At 46.6% G+C, this 21,860-nt stretch overlaps 3 protein-coding genes across 7 annotated transcripts in view; 2 read left to right on the forward strand and 1 right to left on the reverse strand.

Moving 5' to 3' along the window:
• Nucleotides 1-7,493: 7,493 nt before the first annotated feature.
• hint1 (histidine triad nucleotide binding protein 1) lies at nucleotides 7,494-9,905 on the reverse strand (the record flags this gene model as incomplete). The annotated part of the gene is made up of 3 exons (XM_084460186.1): nucleotides 9,593-9,905; nucleotides 9,076-9,180; nucleotides 7,494-7,838 (listed from the first exon to the last, which is right to left on the reverse strand). Exons 1-3 carry the CDS (start codon nucleotides 9,701-9,703, stop codon nucleotides 7,494-7,496), a joined length of 561 nt encoding a protein of 186 aa, XP_084316312.1. The 5' UTR covers nucleotides 9,704-9,905.
• Nucleotides 9,906-10,916: 1,011 nt separating this feature from the next.
• lyrm7 (LYR motif containing 7) lies at nucleotides 10,917-13,107 on the forward strand (the record flags this gene model as incomplete). Its single annotated transcript, XM_084460064.1, has 5 exons — nucleotides 10,917-10,934; nucleotides 11,183-11,255; nucleotides 11,523-11,593; nucleotides 12,016-12,097; nucleotides 12,226-13,107. The coding sequence occupies 5 exons, from the start codon at nucleotides 10,917-10,919 to the stop codon at nucleotides 12,294-12,296; spliced, it is 315 nt and encodes a 104-aa protein (XP_084316190.1). The 3' UTR covers nucleotides 12,297-13,107.
• Nucleotides 13,108-15,054: 1,947 nt separating this feature from the next.
• Nucleotides 15,055-21,860, forward strand: part of cdc42se2 (CDC42 small effector 2) — a 29,233-nt gene continuing 22,427 nt past the window's right edge. Inside the window, exon 1 of one of the 5 annotated variants that reach the window (XM_084460206.1) lies at nucleotides 15,055-15,298. The gene's annotated coding sequence lies outside the window, so the exon portion shown is untranslated. Of the gene's footprint in view, nucleotides 15,299-21,602; nucleotides 21,743-21,860 lie in introns of those variants that run through there. The other 4 variants (XM_084460207.1, XM_084460205.1, XM_084460203.1 and 1 more) reach the window with 4 other exon arrangements.

The following is a 21,860-nucleotide window of genomic DNA, read 5'->3' on the forward strand; positions in this document are numbered from 1 at the left end:
GACATCGTTAGAAGTCTACGCTACGTCTCCAGGTCCATGAAGACCTGCTGCTCATCCAGAGGTGTGTGTCCTCCATTTACATTTGCACTAACCGCTGGGAAGCTGAGATTGATGAAGGCCCTGGTGTGTGTGTGTGTGTGTGTGTGTGTGTGTGTGTGTGTGTGTGTGTGTGTGTGTGTGTGTGTGTGTGTGTGTGTGTGTGTGTGTGTGTGTGTGTGTGTGTGTGTGTGTGTGTGTGTGTGTGTGTGTGTGTGTGTGTGTGTACATGTGCGTGCGCACGTTTGCCTGGCTGCATGATTGTGTGCTGGTCCATGGTGTTTGTGGTTGAGCCCTGACAGACAGGTGTAACCAGGGGCCTCATGTATCATGACAAAACTCAATGGGAAATATTGTGAGATATATACACAATATTTCCCATTGAGTTTTGTCATGATACAGTATATCACATTATTTGCGGAGAAAAGCAAGTACAAAAATCAGGTGTAAATGAAAAAGGGTGTATCCACAATGATAGATGAGGCCCCTGGCCTTCACAGGTGTAACCATGTCATGATAGATGAGGCCCCTGGCCCTCACAGGTGTGACCATGTCATGATAGGTGATTTATCAGTGGCAGTTAACTTTCTTTGAGTTTGTCTGTAAACTTTATTTTCCATTAAACATTTTATTGTGTAGCCATATTCATTTGATATGTTTTTCTGTTGGCAGCCAAATGAATGCTTAAGTGTGATTTACCGGGTGATTTAGATGAGAGTTTTAATTTCCCAGAGGGGAAAATGTTTAATGTGGACCAACATTATGAAGTGGTCATCTGTGTTATCGTTCCCTGTTTTTGGTCCTAAATCAGCCTACCACAGAATGTGTGGAATGTTTGCTTTCCTCACAGCCACATAATACAGTCCGTGTACGCCAAATATAAGATGCACAAAACGTACAGTAGGCTACCTAAACTGTAGGAGCAATCAGATAAAGGTAGGCTAGTACAAATACCTTCCGAAGAGGATTATTTTCCTCGTGTGGACCTCACCAACAAGCACATGCACCTCCGTCTACGAAAAGTTTCTCTTCTTTCCCTGTTTTTCCATAAATGTAATTGTCTTGCCTTTGCTCCAAGTTACCTTTTTATGTCAGTTCCTTCCGGTGAACCACGTTGTGCACTGTCATGGTTTTCACCATATATGGTTGAATGTGGGCGTGTAGAGGGCGGAACACGAGGCGCGTTCACGTCCGCACTCTTCTAGGACACTGGGATTTATCATTGAGAAATCGGCGCAGCAGCGTGTACGCCATGTTTGATAGATCCGAAAAGTGTCTAAATATTCTCGGCGTACGCGGCAGTCCGCCTTTTTCGCGTTTTCGGCGTACCTCATCTTTTACACCTGAATTTACACCCTTTTTGATAAATGAGGCCCCAGAGCCATATAAGGTAGGGGGTGGAGCTAAGTCACTGGCCGGCTATTGACAACACAGGCAGGCCACCGGTAGGGATGAGTCATTGCAGGAAGGACGTAATTAGGACGCTATGGCTCAGTGAAACGATCTGATATCAGGAGGTTTTAATTAGTTTTGACAATGTGAATTAAATCAATGAATGAATGCAGCTTTAAACAGCTGATGAAGGCTTCACAGCCCAGGATGGAGTTGCCATTAGCAATGTATGTGCATCTATGTGTGCTGGCATGAATGTACTAAATGTGCACGTGTGTGTGTGTGTGTGTGTGTGTGTGTGTGTGTGTGTGTGTGAATTTGGTTGTGCGATGACAACATTGACATTTTAATAAACAATTATCCTATAATTGCAGAACATTAAAGCCAATTATTTCCTTATAGCGTAACCAGAGTTCTGTAATGGTGCCACGTAATGAAGGGAAAAGGGTTAGGGTGATTATCATGAGGATGGGATCTTGAAGGAACTTACTAAAAAGAGAACAGCTTGGTCATTTTTGAATTCGTCTTGAATTCATCTCTGGGAGGGAGAATACAGAAGCAGATGTATCTTTCACTCTGGTGCCAGACAGGTACAGACACCTGGTACAGACACCTGGTACACCTGGTACAGACACCTGGTACATCTATCCAGCTACACCTGGTACAGACACCTGGTACATCCAGCCAGCTGCACCTGGTACAAACACCTGACATACTGTATCAGCTGATGTATAATGTACTTTCACTATATTAACTGATGTATAATGTACTTTCACTATATGAACTGATGTATAATATACTTTCACTATTTGCATGCTTAGTTGAAGCTAGCCCAGGTAGGAGAGGCTCCCAGCGTGGAGGTGTGTGTCTGACAGTGATGGATGGTTTCCTATTAGCTATCCTATTAGGCTGCTAGACTAGGAAAGCGCTAGTAGATCCTCCACAAATCATAAAGAGATTATCCTTGTGAGCAATTGGTCCAGGTTTCACAAATTAAAACATGTCCATCATTCATATTGAACGGTCCATCCACAACCATATCGCTGGAGATAACAGAATAGTTTTTAAAGACCTGGGGAGATATTTTAATTAGAGGGAACAAATGTATTACGGAGAAGGAACGACTGAATAGTAAGGAAATGTACCTTTCTTCTTTTTTTTTTTTACTACTCTGACTGCAGCTGATATTACCTCAAATCTCCCTTCATTGCCTTTCTTATGAGAGGTCAGTTCACTTAAAGGGCATAAAAATTGATTCTATTAACTTTTTAATAGAGAATAAGGCATGAGGGAGGTGTTCCAGACAGACGGAGTGGGAGGATGTTTTCACTGCTCTCTCCCTGGGTCAGCTGGTGTTACTGCTGCTCTCTCCCTGTTACTGCTGCTCTCTCCCTGGGTCTGCTCTCTCCCTGGGTCTGCTCTCTCCCTGGGTCTGCTCTCTCCCTGGGTCTGCTCTCTCCCTGGTTCAGCTGCTCTCTCCCTGGTTCAGCTGCTCTCTCCCTGGTTCAGCTGGTGTTACTGCTCTCTCCCTGGGTCTGCTGGTGTCTCTGCTCTCTCCCTGGGTCTGCTGGTGTCTCTGCTGGCTCCGTCAGACCGGTCTCTACATGGCAGGACAGTGACACCTGGCCCAACAGACACAGAGCCCAGGCTTAACACCTCAGTACGATGGTCAGCTTTACACCCCCGAGCCTGTGGGCCTGTGGGCCTACGGTCTTCATTTTATTCGGGATGGAATTCAGTCATAGTGAGCTTAAGTAACTTCCTTCCGAGGGCTTTCTCTCATGGTGATGCGCGTGTGTAGGCTGTAGGCACAGGCCTACTGTAGTTCTGTTGGGTGAAGAGTAATAGCTTTACAGTAACAGCATCCCGGAACATGCCCATAGCAAAGACACACTTACCTAGCATTCAGCAGTTCTCAGGAGAAAGACTGATATTTAATTTAAACCCCTTAACTATTTCATTAAGGGTCCATCTGGCATGTCTCAACCAGAGACACATTTCCTTCTGTACCGTCCCTCTCATCAGCCCGTCCAAGTCCGAAGCACTTCAGTCAATCATCTGATTAAATAAACCAGGCAATTAAAGCCTAATCAGACTCAAATTCAGATATATTCTTTCTTTCCTGGACTCGCAGCAAGAAGCGCTGGTCTCAGCCTTGGCAGGGTATTGTTGCCCAAGCGGCCATTTTAATCAGCATGCTGAGGTAGGCTAGCCGGAACAGAGTACCTTTAAATAGCTCTCAGTGGTGAACGCATACTCCATAGCCCGAGTGACCCCTAAAGTAATTACCAGTAAAGGTAATTTCCCTGAGGAAAGCTTGGCTCCTTGATTTAATTCATTAATTCCCCTCGATGTCCTGACGTACAGGCTTGTGTTGGTATGGAGTATGCTACACACGACGTCCGCTACGTTCACCCCAACATCATCAAGGGCACTTTTATTAAATTGTGTGCCGGCAAGGTCCCTTGTTTTATTACAAGTGATTTATTTTTGTATTCTGTCTATGACTCAAGGGTGAAGTGCATCATGGGAGCCTGTGCGGAGTGAAGGTCTCATTCTTCACATCACGCTGTGCTCTCCTCTACACTAAAGCACCAGCTGGATCAGCATTGATCACATAAAACGAACAGATTGGAATAACTACACAAATCTGATGTTCCTCACTTCCTTTCCTTATCTAGAGACCGTTATCAGCATAATTACAGTCGGCTACATCAGACTGAAAACGATTGGATGTTGTCACGTGTGATGGATGGAGGGTTAAGGCAAAAATAGATAGGTTACCCCGTACTGCAAGATTAATCAGGCCTGAGGCGGCGTTGCTGGGGTCCCTGGGGAGCCTGTGGCCTCAGATAGATGTGATTATGGATGCACAGCGGAGAGGGCGGGGCCCCGCAGACCACGCAGCCCCAGGTTAACTTCACCCCAGGGCTCGGAGGGAGAGAACGCTCCTCAGACACACAGGAAAGGTACTGGTGAGAGAACTGACCCCTGAGGAACACCTCAAGAACAGGAAAGGTACTGGTGAGAGGACTGACCCCTGAGGAACACCTCAAGAACAGGAAAGGTACTGGTGAGAGTACCGACCCCTGAGGAACACCTCAAGAACAGGAAAGGTACTGGTGAGAGGACTGACCCCTGAGGAACACCTCAAGAACAGGCCATGCGCCGGAGGAGAGGCCGGGAGGGGCTGTAAAGAACACTACGCTCTGTTTAAGTTGTAACTCCGGTCCAGAGTCTGGGAGGGGGGGGGCAGTGGGAACCGATGATGTCTAACATCAACAGAGAGGAGCAGAGAGCCGTCAGAATGATTGAGTCTCCTTCAATGGACTGAGAAGTGCTTTATACCCCAGAGGAGGAGAGGAGAGATGGAGAGGAGAGAGCAGCCGGAGAGGAGAGAGCAGACGAGCGGTGCCATGCACATAGGATCAATACAGGAAGCACATCCGCCCGTCGGGACCAGAAGACAGGCTGGAGAATGAATGTTCTCACATCTCAAGGGTTATTCATGGAAACACAGAGCAACTGAAGACCTGAGTTGAAGATTTATACAACTTGAAAACGCTTAGAAAAAAAGTTATTTTGTTAAGAAACCAAGAGAGAGAGACTGACGTGGCCCTGAAAAAGAGTTTTGTATCAGCCTCTAAAATGTCATCAAGACGATCAAAGAGAGCGAACACAAAGAAAACTATTTCTAAAGAGAGGAAGTGATTGGTAAATGTCAAAGGAAAGAATCATTACAGAGAAACCCAACTTCAGAGACAGCACAGCAAATGAGTTTCAAAGATTAGGAATGATTCAAAGATTAGTTTGGCATAATCTTACAAGTCAACGTCTGACTCACGCCAACAAGAGATGATGGTGATAAGAGATGCTCTAAGGAACCAGTACATTACATGGATGTGATGGTGATGAGATTAGACAGACAGACAGACAGACAGATAGACAGACAGACAGACAGATAGATAGACAGTAGAGGAGTCGTCTGAGAACTTCTGGAGGTGGCATGGTCTAGAGTTGTGGCTGAAGTCGGAGGTGTAGAGGGTGAACAGGAAAGCTGACAGGACTGTTCCTTGGGGGGCGCCCGTGTAGCTAATCACCACATCGGACAGCAGCCCTGCAGACAGACATACTGTGTCCTGCCAGCAGGCCGCCAAGTGTGACCAAAAGTTTGGAGTGAGATTTTTTTCACTTAGTCACAAGCCCCCCCCCCCCAGGATGGCTCTGTCCCTCCTCCTCCTCCTCCTTTTCACCGTGCTATATCGCCATGGTAACTGATGCTGCCGAGCTAACCTGCTCCAGGGCAGGTTAAATTCCAGATTATGGATCCAAGCGTATGAAGCACTGCCCGCTGACCGATCAATTCACTTGGAAAAAGTCATTGGGTGTTAAGATTCCACATGGAACTTCAAAATGATCTCAGTGCGTGAATAGTGAGAGGTTCTCTCGTCCACACCTCCACAGTCCTGGTGGCTCGCTGCTGCCTAGCAACAGGCGTGTACCTGGGGACAGGTGAATCAAGTTGTGGTCAGATCTTCCCAGAGGGGGGGGGGCTGGGTGTCTCCTCACGTTAGCATACAGTCAGTCCAGGGGCTCATTCTCCCTGGTGCTGCATGTCACATACTGAGTAGTCAGTGAGTCACGCTGTAATGAACCAGTACATGACTGGAGTCATGATGTAATGAACCAGTACAGGACTGGAGTCACGATGTAATGAACCGGTAACACTTTTCAATAAGGGTACATTAATAAGCATTAGTTAATGCATTATTAAGCATTAAGTAACAGTTAACTCTGTCAGTTGTCTCTATTGACCATTTACTAATGTTATTTATGTTAACTAATAGCAAGTAAAGGTGAATATTGAACTATAAAAAAGTTAGATATTGAACTATAAAAAAGATATTGTAAGGACAAGCGATTAGAAGAATGACTCATCAACAGTAGCGGTCTCTACTGGAGAATCATGTACAGTACATCTTGCAATGAGTCATACTCACTGGTTCATTGGTCACACTTTACAATAAGGGTCACAAAAACATTAGTTAACCGTTAACTAATGCTTATTTAGGGTTAGGTTAGGTTACTAATGTTAATTGCAGTACTACCTGAGAGCTGATTCTCATGCCTCTGTACAAAACAAATTTGAATGAATGTAGCCTAGGCCTAATGCAATCTAGAGGCAATCTGGTTCAGACATTGTAAAACTGATTGGATTTAGTTTACTTCCAATTTATTCACAGGTGGTGATGATTGATATGGATCCATAATATATTTCTTAACTGCCTCAAACACCGAACTGTTGAGTCATGAGGTGAAGATAGCTGAGAGAGAGAGAGAGAGAGACAGGCAGACAGACAGACAGAAGAAAAGTGGATGTGGAAGCAGTACAATTATTTCCATAAATAGCCGTTTGCTCGTATAGGCATGATTGAGAAGTCAAATGAGTTGTTGAAAGGCAAACTTGTTTTAAATTAGCATATTAATAGTGCGAGGAGATAAGAGCCTGTCTGGCACCTGACTTCAAATACTGATGTCTTCTCCTCAACACCAGCCGGAAGCCCAGCATGCCGACTCACTGGCCCCCTGGTGGCCGGACATGCGCACTGCAGCCCAGCTATTTTTAGAACTACCGGAGCTCTTCTCTCTATGGACTCTGACTCTGATCCGTCTGCCTGTTGGGATGCAACAACACGGATCCACGTCCTAGGCTACAGGACGACTGCACAGGGATGTTTAGTAGCAAGTTTACAGCCTCAAAAGGCTGTTGATATTCTTGACATGCAGTGATAACAAGAACACAACCCAGTAGGATTTAGTGTTTATAACCCAATGATGGCCTGTACATGTAAAAGCCTTTTCAATGATGTCATCATGTATGAATACCCGCATGCCTCCCTGGAGCACAGCAAACAGTATTTATGTAAATTCCTGGTATTTACGTAAAAGGTATTCATGTAACGTGATCATGTTTCAGACTGCTGGGTTAAGTGGACCTAAATGGAATTACTCAAGAATATTGTTAAGACCTTTAATTTATTAATGCACATGCTAATGACCAGGTCTTAACAAAGAAGACCAATGGAAACAGAAAAGTCTATAATTAAAAAGCCAAATGAACGATTCCAGTCTTGAAGCTCAGGGATAATTACACACCTCTGTGCGTCACTACCAGCCCTGAATGCAAACAGCCAAGCTCGCAATACCACTTCCATTAAGTTGCAATCCACTTCAATTCCCTTTCCATCGTAAACATTTAAATCCAGCTGGCGTCCTCCCATCACGTTGATGTGGAGGTGGTAGACTGACTGCCCGCCGTCCACCCCGTCGTTGACCACCACCCGGTAGCCCTTGGGCAGCCCCACCTGCTCCGCACACTTCCTGGCCACGGTCAGCAGGTGTCCCAGCAGCTGCAGCGCGACGGGGAGAGACGACAAACAAACACACAAACAAACAAACAAACAACACTCAAAATGAGGGCATACATATTCCTATTATCTTAACATGATGAGATGGATGTTCGTATCATATTAACATGCTGACGGGGGAAATCCTTTTTGTGAAAGAGTCAGTCTTTCCTGTTTAAAGCTGCAGTATGTAAGATTTTAGTGATTGAAATGTTGTCATAGTAAATCAGGATGGATACGTGGTTTGAGGTGCTCTGTGAAAACGGTCTTACTCGACTGCTGCCTTGATACAGCAAACTTGTAGACGCAACTGTGTCATGGCAAGTGCATATTGAACCGCAATACATCTTAAAACGAAATCTCATCTACGGTCAGTACATCAGTAGTTGGTTGTTCAAGGGTGCTTTCGTTTTGGTTTCTGGTATGAAGGGAAAACGGTTTGTTTCAGACAAACTAACAAACACACAGCACCGAAAACATATTGGCCACACATGTGAGTGAGTGGCGACACACACACACACACACACACACACACACACACACACATGCATTTTCAGCGGTTGCCAGTGGAATGTATCCTCTGCATTTCCCCCATCCAAGCCGTCCTCCTCCATTGGCAGCCAGGAGCAGTGGGCAGCCATCTTTCATGGTGCCTGGGGACCAGGTGCTCAGTCTAGGTCCTGGTCAGGTACAGGACTGAACAATATGTGTTCTTCTCATGTTTTCTTAAACATATTTTTGTATATTGGGGTTCTATGTGGAGGGAACCTGAGTGAGAACAGGGAGAACTCAACAGAACACCTTCCTGCTGTGAGGCGACAGTGTGACACACCGATCCACCGACACTGCGGCTTCAAGATGAGCAGGTCGTGAAAGAGCTTGAGCATCTTATGCATAATATGAATATCAAGTACAGTATGTTTTGAGCCCCTTGTTCAGAGTGTGTGAGTCATCGTGGTTCTGGGCACCGAGGCCAATTAGAGGCGAAGAACGCCATCTGCTGGTCATGGCCGCCACTGCAGATAGTCAACATTGGCAGTCATATTAACACCGGTCTGTGGTTCCAGCTCAGCTCAACCCACACACTCGATCAGTTCATCCGTTTTTATAATGGGATCATATGACCCTGGGTTGGGTCTCTAGTGTTGGCAGCGCACACTGAACACCCGTAGCTTCCCAGAGACCCCTGCAGTAACTAACAACTCAACACACCTCCGACACAAGTCACAACGTTACTTACTGCTGTATCAGAGTCCTCTGCTTTAGACAGCTGGACAATATGTTTCCTCGGGACCACTAGGAAGTGAGTGGGGGCCTGGGGGGAAACATCGTGGAAGGCAATGCACTGAAACACAAAACACAAATCGTCATTAAAGGACATGTACACAATACTATGTCCCCTAGTATCTGACTAGTACAAGTTAAAGTATTTCTGTTTTGTGCAGTACTCAGGGAACATGCCAGGGAACCCAGGGAACATGCCAGGGAACCCAGGGAACATGCCAGGGAACCCAGGGAACATGCCAGGGAAGCCAGGGAACATGCCAGGGAACCCAGGGAACATGCCAGGGAACCCAGGGAACATGCCAGGGAACCCAGGGAACATGCCAGGGAAGCCAGGAATTGGGATAAACATGTAATCCAGTGTTCCCGTTAAGGCTACATGTTGATTAACAGGCTACTAGCTAACTAACTAGCCAGCAAGCTAATGGTCGCTGTATGTCTGGCATGAAAGATTTCCATTAATGCATGCACACCTGATCATCTTCAAAGAAGATCTGAGCAGGAATCTCCTTGCGGATAATTTTCCCGAAGATTGTGTCTCCCCCGGGCTGAGCGGTCTGGGCTTTACTGGTCTCGTCAGACATGACTGGGCTGGGCTGGGCTGAGTCTCTCTCTCTCTCTGCACGCTGGGAGACTGGGCTTCTTCTTCTTCTGCTTCTGCTTCTGCTTCTTCTTCTTCTTCTTCTTCTTCTTCTTCTTCTTCTTCTTCCTTGGGTTTATGGCGGATCGCAAGCAGCTTAAAGGTGCATAGTCATACCGCCACCTACTGTAGAGAGTGTGCATCACCATGTCATCATCCTAGTGCTTACAGACTACAGGCATCACATCACCAGGCAGAACACCGAGAGGAAGATTGTAAAAGAAGATGCGAGGAGAACATGATGATGATGATGATGATGATGATGATGATGCGAGGAGATGTACGATGTAAATAAAGCAAGCGGAAGTAGGAGGCGGGCTCTACAGGCTCTAGCCGGAAGAAGGGGCGGAGTCCCAGAGCTCAGAGTCCAAACATGTTAAAGGCTAGTTCCCATAGACGCAGAGACCATTTAGGGTCAAAGTCGTTTATATTATACCTCCATGGTTAAAGTCGCACTGAAACGGACGTTTGAGATCATAGACATATATACTTCTATGTTTGAGATCATCTAACTTCCGTAGTTTGACGTATTTCCGACGCAAACAAGCTATGAGGGTGGGACATGCGTTTAGAGGAATTTGATTGGAACATTGACAAGTGGGCGGGTTTTAAGAACTTTAGACAGATTCGATAGGAGGATAGCGTTGATTGACGGGTGGATGTCGTGAGATTATTGGCCTAAAATCGAAGGTACCTGTTGTCGTCATTGCACGTGACCTACCGTTTTCCAGGAAGTAAGAAATTATATACTTTGATATAAGATTACAACAAAAGTAGAATTTTGTACATTTTATGGCATACATCGTTGAATAGGTGAACATTATGACCAATTATGTGAACCAAAATGGGACAGAATGCTTTTTTAATTTCAGTGCGACTTTAAGGTTAGGGTTAAATTTGGGATTGGGATTAAATTAAGGTAAGGGTAAGGTTAAAGGTTAAGGTCAAGGTTAGGTTTAGGTAAGGGTTGGAAGGTTAGGGTTTAGTTTAGGGCTTGGGTTAAGGTTTGACCGGTCTCTGCAGCTATGGGAACTAGCCACTACCTCCATGCTACATAATACTGAACAACGATTGGCTTAAAATAAGGCAGCCCGTGTTTGGATTGGCTGTTCTCACACTTCCGCACAGGAAACCCGGAAGTCATTTTAGACGTCAAGATGGGGACTCGTGTGAAGGTGAGTATTGGAAAAGTCTAGATGTTTTATCATTATATTAGATCTTATCCCATAAAGCTTTCAAACATGTGTTTAATCTATGACTACACAAGCTACATTATACGCTAAATACGGATAAATCAGCTCACATGTTTAACATTGTTCTGCATTGTTCTGCTAGTTAGGTAGAATTGTGTTTAGTACTGTAGTAGTAGCAGCTATTAAGCAAATGTAATTTGTCATTGTTGTGTTTCTGTGTTTGTGTGTAGGTACTGAGAGTGTTCAAAGCTTTGCACAGGACAAGAATGGATGTGTTCAAAGATGACGACAGAGCTTTATCAGGTTGACCTCCCTAAAGAGGATGCTTGTGTGCTTTGCTGCTGTAAAACTATGATGATGATGATGATGATAATGATATTTGATCATACTGTAGATTTAAACTGTTTCTGGATGCATTCTATAATGTGCAGTCAGTCTTAGCCTCTAATAGGACAAGTAACCTACATTAAGGGCATGTTATAGCCTTTTATGTGAAGGTGGACACTATATATATATATAGTCTACTGTGTAACATTCATGTCATGTTTCATGTATTTGTGTCCCTTGCAGCTGGGAGGTTAAAGATAAATGAGGAATTCAGAAAAAACAAGGATGAAGCCTCGGAAGAGAACATACAGAAGGTATCATGTCAATGTTAGCCTGATAAACTCACATCGCCCGGGTCTGAAGTTTACACATCCAACATCTCCGTTGTTGAGATCAGAATCAGAAGATATTTTGCATCATAGTGCAGAACCCCCTTTCTGGATCATGATTGGCGATCAAAGGGGTCCTTTTTAATTTAAACAGAATTTCGGCATTGGCTGTCATTGTTGACATTATGGCAATACATCTTCTAAAGTATCTTCTGTGTGTGTGTGTGTGTGTGTGTGTGTTTGTGTGTGTGTGTGTGTGTGTGTCAGATCCTCCCAAGGTTCTGCGGTTTGCAGAACCAAACACGACTGCAGGAACAGAGTTCTCTATGAACATACTGTCATGTGTCTAGACTATGAGCTCATTTGCATAACTTGAACAGACTTGTATTCATTCCATATGTTTACAGATGATTAGAATGGGTTCAGATGTGGAAACTTTTCTTCGTCAAACGGTCATTCAAGCTGAGCATGTGGCAGAAGATAAGATTCGTAAGTTCTTTCTGCTGTGTATTTTTACTGATTGTCTTGGTGCTATAATAAGGCCCAGTATTAGAATGCAGGATTAGATTTGCTCGCCCGAACTGAACAAGTGAGTTTGTTTACTTGTGTTCTCACAGAGCTTCGACCCAGAGAGAGCCTCCTCCTGGAGAATCACCCCTATTCTGATGAACCCCGAAAAAAATGCTGACAGAAACAATACAGACTCACCACCAGCCAGGTTTGTCACGGTGCCACTGCAACGCTGTCCAGACCACGTCACCTGGAGACGAGCGGTGGTCACCGAGGACAATGGGACGGTTTTCACTACTTGAATGAATACCAGTATTTTTGAGATCGATATTCATGTGTTCATGATTTGAGGTTGATGTCCTTGTGTTCAGTGTCTTGGCAGGTGTGATATGAGGACTTGTGACTGTGAATCCATCATAGAACTGTGGTAGCTATTGATTTCTTTATGAGCGCTCACAGTGCTTTGTAAATAGACCTCTGTTTTATTTGCCGCTGCTACTGAATGTACGTGTTGATTTATTGTTGGATGAATGAAATGCCTAAACTGATGTGTGGATTTGTATTTCTTGCTCAAATGATTGACTGATTGATAGATTTCAGAATGTGTCATTAACCAAACAGAAATCTGCATTTTACAATATTTAAGATAAATACGTAGGAATGTCATGAAGCCCTTTTTACATTTTGATTAGTTATCACATTTAAAAATGTCCCTAAACTTTCTAGACTTGAATCCCAACAAAAAATATACAATTGATGATGTAATGTGCATTTGACTGTTGTTACACAATATGAACACCAGGTGGCGACCGTGTCCGTGAGTAGCAATGGTTTTATCTTTCTGTAAATTTGCGTATCCTATGGGCGAATGCAGTAGGCCCACCTGGCTGGTTATGTTTGGTGCCACATGCATTCTCCACTGCCAAAGGGATTCTGATCACATGAATCTGCTGGAGTCTAGCAGCTAGGCCATGTTCTCTCCGTGTCTGTTTTGAGCTAATTAAATAATCCATTCATTGTCATGGAATACTGTGTTCAGCTTGTCTACTGCATTTCAGTCCTAATACTGTATGAGTCAGCCTCTTCTGGCATTCCGTGGACAGTACATCCATTCAAACACAAATGACCCCTATTCAACCTTGAGTGATTTTGTCATTCATTCATATTGTGGATGTTTCTAACCCTGCAGGGTGAATCTGCAGTGCGTCCATCAGTCTGCCAGCCCCTCTGCAGCAGAGCAGTAACCTGAGAGCATTACATAACAGCGCTGCACTACCCCTGCTTCTATAGGTGCCAAGGTCGTCTGGATGGGTCCGTCTTAATAGTCTTCAGTGGTTTCCTTGATTATGCTGATGTGAATCTGGAGGCCCACACCCTTTCCTGTCAAGTAGATTAATCTTGTCTCAGGATGACTATAGAGTATTATGAGGGACGGCTGTAGCTCAGGAGGAGCGGGTCGTCCAATGACCTGTCCACATGTAGACGTGTCCTCCTTGGCCAAGACACTGAACCCCAAACTGTTCCCAATGAGCATCGCTAGCACCTTGCAGCAGCTGCCGCCATTGATGTGTGTGAATGGGTGAATGAGAGGCCTTCATTGTAAACTGGATAAAAGCGCTATATAAGTAGCCTACCGTCAATTTACCATTCATTAAGACCCACCCATGTGTGTTCAATCACCCACATCTGCATGTCATTCAGACCTCTGTGCTGTTGACAGCTAAAGCCAGATAAGTTAAATAGAAATAGTGTCATGTCTCTACGGCTTAAAAATACTATTGCGAAACAACTTTGTCTGAGCTTCAAAGCGACGTCTCTGGACTGCAGGGTGGGAACCAGCTCATCCTGCTAAATCAGGTTTAATTGTGACAAGCATATCCAGATTGTCAAGTCTTTACATAAGAGGTGTGTAAACTAGGCTACCAACACTTTCATCTGGCCTCCCCAGCTTTGCTGCTTCTGAGGGGTGGAAGCACCACAACACTACCTCCATCAGACAGGTCACGGGGGAAAGGACACGAGAAAAGGTGTTTAAACCCGCGGATTGAGACCCAGCCGGTGGTTGAACCCCTGCTATCCTGCTGGGCGGTATGAGCAGCTTGACTAGAGGATCTGAGCAGGCCGTGTGGAGCAGGATGTCATGTCGTCTGGGGCATTCCTGTGTGCTTTCATTCCTGGGTGCTTTCCTGGGAGACTCTTCCTGGTAGGGGACCGTGTTCCTGTCTACAGATCTGTTTCTGAGAAGCGTGTGTGCACACATGCCTACCAGGGCGGGGCTTCAGTTAGATACATATACAGATACTTATTACATACATTAGATACATATACAGATACATATTACATACATTAGATACATCCAGGGGAATAAACTATTATTTTTTTTATGTTAGGCTGAACTTTCTGCCTCTTTCTCTCTCCTCTCTACCCTCTTCATCAACCACATCTCGAGCCACAAAGTAGGTCATTAAATCAGAGTTAAGACGCTTTTTTAATGTTATGTCTCTGGTTGATTATTTGATGGGTTTCCATGAGAGCAAATGAATCCTCAGCTCCCTCTCCAAGTTTCCCTTGGCTGATTGTCATGGAACTGGGCTGTGGCGTCGTTTTACACTGTATAGTGTATTATGTGCGTTACGGGCAAAGCTGTCATTATATATTGAATAAAAACGCTGTTGTTGCATCCATTGTGAATTGCTTCCATTCAAAAGCACAAGAATTATGCTTATTTTGTTGATCTGTAATTCTCTTATTGATGGGGGAGATGGGAGGTATTTCTACCACCAGGTGTCGCTGTTGAGGCATGACTGAGATGTAATAACCAGGGGGAGGATTCTCATGTCAAACCTCCAGTTCCTCCCAGGCTCCGTTCCGCTCCTCTCTGGTTCGGGTCTCTCTCTCTCTGGTTCGGGTCTCTCTCTCTCTGGTTCGGGTCTCTCTCTCTCTTCTAACCCCGAGCACAGACTCTATTCGCTCCAGGGTTTCTGTAGTCGTAGTTTTGCAATTTCTAAATATCTGCTCCTCCTCCGGGACCGCAGGTTTGGTTCATCCAGGGACCCGTCTCTTCCACGGCTCCGCAGGTGATGAACAAGCATTTTCCGCATTGGTGAAGAGGAGGATTGGTGAAGAGGAGGATTGGGAGGATCTCATTGGGACTCCAGCAGAAGAACGGGGTCGATATCGGTAAGAAAGACGTTCAGAGGAGGAACGATGCTTTTATCTACCCCGAATAAAGATGTTTCGCTTGGTTAGGTTTCTAGATGGGGTGCAGATCTAAATGGGGTGTGTTAAGACAGAATAGGCCTCCATGCTCAACCTGTCCTCTCGTCTGATCACGGAACCAATGTTGCTGTTTAAACCAGAGATTTTCTTCTCTAGCTCCTCGACTAGTATCTAAGTCCTCATTCATTTGCTGAGTCAGTATTCAACTTGCTCTCATCATACGAGGTTAGATGGTAATTTAGAGATTTAGTTCTTGCTTAATGGTTCCAGGAATGACAGGTTGAGTGTCCGGTGTCTTTATCTGAGGGTTTAGGAGCCTGTGGTTAGAAGATGTCATCTCTCTCTCTGAGGTCTGGGTTAGAGAACTGAGCATTTATCATTTATTATGAAACATCCCTCTGCTGTTCGTTGGTGAACAACACTTTCACTGCCCAGCTGGTTCATCCTGGTTCAGTCCTGGTTCAGCCCTGGTTCAGTCCTGGTTCAGCCCTGGTTCAGTCCTGGTTCAGCCCTGGTTCAGCCCTGGTTCAGTCCTGGTTCAGTCCTGGTTCAGTCCTGGTTCAGCCCTGGTTCAGTCCTGGTTCAGTCCTGGTTCAGTCCTGGTTCAGCCCTGGTTCAGTCCTGGTTCAGCCCTGGTTCGGCCCTGGTTCAACCCTGGTTCAGTCCTGGTTCAGTCCTGGTTCAGTCCTGGTTCAGTCCTGGTTCAGTCCTGGTTCAGCCCTGGTTCAGTCCTGGTTCAGTCCTGGTTCATCCCTGGTTCAGCCCTGGTTCAGCCCTGGTTCAGCCCTGGTTCGGCCCTGGTTCAACCCTGGTTCAGTCCTGGTTCAGTCCTGGTTCAGCCCTGGTTCAGTTCTGGTTCAGTCCTGGTTCATCCCTGGTTCAGCCCTGGTTCAGCCCTAGATCAGGCTCATCCCATGTCGGGTGTGTTTCTGTGGGCTGGTTTGATTCAAGTTGGCCCTGATTACCAGCCAGGTTGCTTGATGCAGCGGCAATCCAGTAAACCGGTTTTGGCAAAAATGTGTAAAAAGGAAAATCTCACATGAATGGCATATTTTCTGTCTCATTATTAGTCTTTTGAAGAGCTGTTCATAAAAGTTGTGTATTTTTGTGATTCTTAGGCTGTCTTACCCAGTGACTTAGGCCCATCATGCTGTTTAGTGATCCGTGTTTTGTTGCGTAACCCAGGTAGCCTGCTGCTGTCAGGTGACCTCTCTCTCCTCAGGTACCCACAATCCCCCTGGCCCTGCTGACCAGCGCTGCTGACCCCCAATCACGTTCTCCACAGCGCTGCACCATTCTAGAACCTTCTTTCCCTGCGTTCTCTCAGCTTTGTACCACAAAAGCGTCAGTCACACGCCAGCCCGTACCCCCGCTGGTCTGGTCAGTACCCCTGCTGGTCTGGTCAGTACCCCGCTGGTCTGGTCAGTACCCCGCTGGTCTGGTCAGTACCCCTGCTGGTCTGGTCAGTGAGCGCTCGGCCTGCTTGTGTTTGGGGTTCTTCTGAGCCGGACACAGCTGAAGATGGGCGGCGTGATTGGTCGGTTATCCGTGGAAGGGGCGGATCCCACAGGGGCCTCAGGTCCCATCAGGGGTCAGCGTGTGAGAGTAGCTCCCGTTGCGTTATACACTCCCACACCTGGTCTGGGGCTCCTCACCCTCGACCCTAGATCGTGCTCTTTGACCTGCAGGCAGGATCAGATGACCGCTGGACTAATGGACCAGGGCTGACCAGCTCTGTCTCGTGGACTGCTGACATTACGTTTGGGACATGACTTCATTTAGCCTAGTTTATGGCCGTGGTGAAGTTATTAGGCCTCGTACTTCAGAAGAATCTCCTCTAGATGAGACAGTCTGTCTGAAAGTAAGATCCATGGTCCTGACCTGCTCAGACACACAAACCTTGACTCCCCACGGCCATTTCTGCTCTAAACGGCAGACAAAGGCGGCGCTCATCGTAGATGTCTTCATTTACTATTCTGTGTGACAGAACAAAAGATTTGGACGTTTAATGAATTGCTTTCCCTTGTAGTCGCTCCCCTTTCCCAGGGCCGAGGGCCGCGCAGCGTGCGTCAGGGCGGGAGCGCCCCCATCACCGATGCTGACGCTCATTTGCCTCAGGAAAAAGAAGGAAAGAAATAATAGAAAATCCTCAAAGTCACATGCGTTTCCCCACATTCATTACTACAAACCTGCAGACTAGAAGCTGCCTGTGTCTCTAGTAGGGCTGTGGTCCTGGTTCTGTGTCTCTAGTAGGGCTGTGGTCCTGGTATCACTGTGTCTCTAGTAGGGCTGTGGTCCTGGTTCTGTGTCTCTAGTAGGGCTGTGGTCCTGGTTCTGTGTCTCTAGTAGGGCTGTGGTTCTGGTATCACTGTGTCTCTAGTAGGGCTGTGGTCCTGGTTCTGTGTCTCTAGTAGGGCTGTGGTCCTGGTTCTGTGTCTCTAGTAGGGCTGTGGTCCTGGTTCTGTGTCTCTAGCAGGGCGTGGTCCTGGTGTCTCTAGTAGGGCTGTGGTTCTGGTTCTGTGTCTCTAGCAGGGCTGTGGTTCTGGTTCTGTGTCTCTAGCAGGGCTGTGGTCCTGGTTCTGTGTCTCTAGTAGGGCTGTGGTCCTGGTTCTGTGTCTCTAGTAGGGCTGTGGTCCTGGTTCTGTGTCTCTAGCAGGGCTGTGGTCCTGGTTCTGTGTCTCTAGTAGGGCTGTGGTCCTGGTATCACTGTGTCTCTAGTAGGGCTGTGGTCCTGGTTCTGGGTCTCTAGTAGGGCTGTGGTCCTGGTTCTGTGTCTCTAGTAGGGCTGTGGTCCTGGTTCTGTGTCTCTAGTAGGGCTGTGGTCCTGGTTCTGTGTCTCTAGCAGGGCTGTGGTCCTGGTATAACTGGGTCTCTAGTAGGGCTGTGGTCCTGGTATCACTGTGTCTCTAGTAGGGCTGTGGTCCTGGTTCTGTGTCTCTAGTAGGGCTGTGGTCCTGGTTCTGTGTCTCTAGCAGGGCTGTGGTCCTGGTTCTGTGTCTCTAGTAGGGCTGTGGTCCTGGTTCTGTGTCTCTAGTAGGGCTGTGGTCCTGGTATAACTGTGTCTCTAGTAGGGCTGTGGTTCTGGTATAACTGGGTCTCTAGTAGGGCTGTGGTCCTGGTATAACGTAGAGGAGCATCTCTGGGCGTCATGCTCATGATTGAATCTCTGCTCGAGCCCCCCGCCCCGCCCCGCCCCGCCCGGCCCCCCCAGAGTCCCACAGGAGGACGAGCCCCTCCCCCCGCCCCGCCCCGCCCCCCCAGAGTCCCACAGGAGGACGAACCCCGCCCCCGCCCCCCCAGAGCCCCCCCCCCACCCGCCCCGCCCCCCCAGACCAGGCTGTAATGAAAACCATGGAAGTGCTTCATATGCGGTTGATAAACCCACTGAAACAAACATCTGCCAAACGGAACCATGAACTCATTCCCATGATGCATTACTTCTCTGTCGTCATCAGAGCACTTCACCCCCGGGTGGACGAACCCCGGCAGCTCTGTCAGCTGGATGCCGGGACACGCACACACACACACACACACACACACACACACACACACGTCTGGCGGGATTACGCCCCCCCCCCCAGGGTGCTTGATCAGCAGATAGTCAGCTGGTGATATCAAGAAAACTCATTAAACGCATCGTATTCTCGTAAAAAACGGAGTAAGTGATGTGCTCGCCAAGGAGAGTAAGAGAAAAAAAGTATTTATTTTTAAACCACGATTATGCTTTTTTTTCTTTTTTTTAATTGCTAATGTTTAGACTGAGCAGTAACAGGGTAGTATTAGACTGAGCAGTAACAGGGTAGTATTAGACTGAGCAGTAACAGGGTAGTATTAGACTGAGCACTAACAGGGTAGTATTAGACTGAGCACTAACAGGGTAGTATTAGACTGAGTACTAACAGGGTAGTATTAGACTGAGTACTAACAGGGTAGTATTAGACTGAGCAGTAACAGGGTAGTATTAGACTGAGCAGTAACAGGGTAGTATTAGACTGAGCACTAACAGGGTAGTATTAGACTGAGCACTAACAGGGTAGTATTAGACTGAGCAGTAACAGGGTAGTATTAGACTGAGCAGTAACAGGGTAGTATTAGACTGAGCACTAACAGGGTAGTATTAGACTGAGCACTAACAGGGTAGTATTAGACTGAGCAGTAACAGGGTAGTATTAGACTGAGCACTAACAGGGTAGTATTAGACTGAGCAGTAACAGGGTAGTATTAGACTGAGCAGTAACGGTGTAGTATTAGACTGAGCAGTAACAGGGTAGTATTAGACGGAGCAGTAACAGGGTAGTATTAGACTGAGCAGTAACAGGGTAGTATTAGACTGAGCACTAACAGGGTAGTATTAGACTGAGCGGTAACAGGGTAGTATTAGACTGAGCACTAACAGGGTAGTATTAGACTGAGTAGTAACAGGGTAGTATTAGACTGAGCACTAACAGGGTAGTATTAGACTGAGCACTAACAGGGTAGTATTAGACTGAGCACTAACAGGGTAGTATTAGACTGAGTAGTAACAGGGTAGTATTAGACTGAGCACTAACAGGGTAGTATTAGACTGAGTAGTAACAGGGTAGTATTAGACTGAGCACTAACAGGGTAGTATTAGACTGAGCAGTAACAGGGTAGTATTAGACTGAGCACTAACAGGGTAGTATTAGACTGAGCAGTAACAGGGTAGTATTAGACGGAGCAGTAACAGGGTAGTATTAGACTGAGTAGTAACAGGGTAGTATTAGACTGAGCACTAACAGGGTAGTATTAGACTGAGCACTAACAGGGTAGTATTAGACTGAGCACTAACAGGGTAGTATTAGACTGAGCACTAACAGGGTAGTATTAGACTGAGCAGTAACAGGGTAGTATTTCAGTAGTATTTCATAATGATTGCAGTTCCAGACAGTGGCTGTTATGTATGAAGGGTTCTAGAAGTGAACTAGCTGGAAACTAACTTAGTAACTAACGAAGCCGCTGAGTACCTGAACCAACCAGAGACTCTGGTCTGGGAGCTGGGGGTCAGAAGGGTCAGAGTTCAGAAGGGTCAGAGTTCAGAAGGGTCAGAGTTCAGAAGGGTCAGGGTTCAGAAGGGTCAGAGTTCAGAAGGGTCAGAGTTCAGAAGGGTCAGAGTTCAGAAGGGTCAGAGTTCAGGAGGGTCAGAGTTCAGAAGGGTCAGAAGGGTCAGAGTTCAGGAGGGTCAGTGTTCAGAAGGGTCAGAGTTCAGGAGGGTCAGAGTTCAGGAGGGTCAGAGTTCAGAAGGGTCAGAAGGGTCAGAGTTCAGAAGGGTCAGAAGGGTCAGAGTTCAGGAGGGTCAGAGTTCAGGAGGGTCAGAGTTCAGAAGGGTCAGAGTTCAGAAGGGTCAGAGTTCAGAAGGGTCAGAGTTCAGAAGGGTCAGTCTGTGAACTAGTTGTCTCTGCGTTCAGGTGACCTCTGGGACCAGTGTGTGTGTGTCAGTGTGTGTGTGTCAGTGTGTGTGTCAGTGTGTGTGTCAGTGTGTGTGTCAGTGTGTGTGTCAGTGTGTGTGTCAGTGTGTGTGTCCCAGCCCCTAACCTAACCCTTCTGCATGTGAAGGGATGAGCTCCCTTTCTAAAAAATGTGTAAAACCGAAAGATTAAAAAAGTTTAAGTGTAATGGTTTCCATGGCGAACTCTGGAGGGTTTATCACCTTTATCATGTATTATTGGGTCATGAATCAGGGTTAATCTGAGCCTGACTGCACGTTGCACCGGTGTTGTAATGCGCTGGCATGTTTGGAAATACGTCCTGGAAATGAATGGGTTTTTTACTGGTAGAGGAATTCCTCCCCTCATCTGTTAATGATTGTGAGAGTCCAGAGCAAGTGCTCTGATTGGTCCAGATCCAACTCCACTACAAATGGGGAGCTAACAATATATACCAATATAATATGACAATATACAGACATATTTACCAATATGACAATATACAGACATAATATTTACCAATATAATATGACAATATATTGGCCCGAGCACTCTCTGAAAAAGCATGAAAGCTTATCTTCACAAGGTCAAGAGTTCAGCATGAAGCAATCCTAAGTTCGGAGGCCTATGGCAGCGATGAGGTCACACAGGGGCAGCTGAAGCAAGGGGTGTCCAATCAACCGGCTCTGTTATCTGGCCAATGACGGCTCGGTGTCCAGCCTCCGCCTCCAGCGTGGGTCTGGCCAGTGACCCGCGGCCTGCTGTGGTGTTACATCATCAGTAGGGGGTAATCCTGCCTGTCAGTCGGAGGTTGGGCTGCCTGGACAGCTGTGGTGACGCCGGACAGCCTGTGGGACTGGAAGTCCAGTACACAAGAACATGGCTGAGCTCGATGGGGCCCTGCGGCCGTGACCAGCTGTGTGATCTACTGTGGGTGGATAGGTGTGGATGAGGATCTACGGTGTGTGGATAGGTGTGGATGAGGATCTACGGTGGGTGGATAGGTGTGGATGAGGATCTACGGTGGGTGGATAGGTGTGGATGAGGATCTACGGTGGGTGGATAGGTGTGGATGAGGA

Source organism: Borostomias antarcticus (assembly GCF_949987555.1).
Source record: "Borostomias antarcticus genome assembly, chromosome: 30".
Taxonomy (NCBI): Eukaryota; Metazoa; Chordata; class Actinopteri; order Stomiiformes; family Stomiidae; genus Borostomias; species Borostomias antarcticus.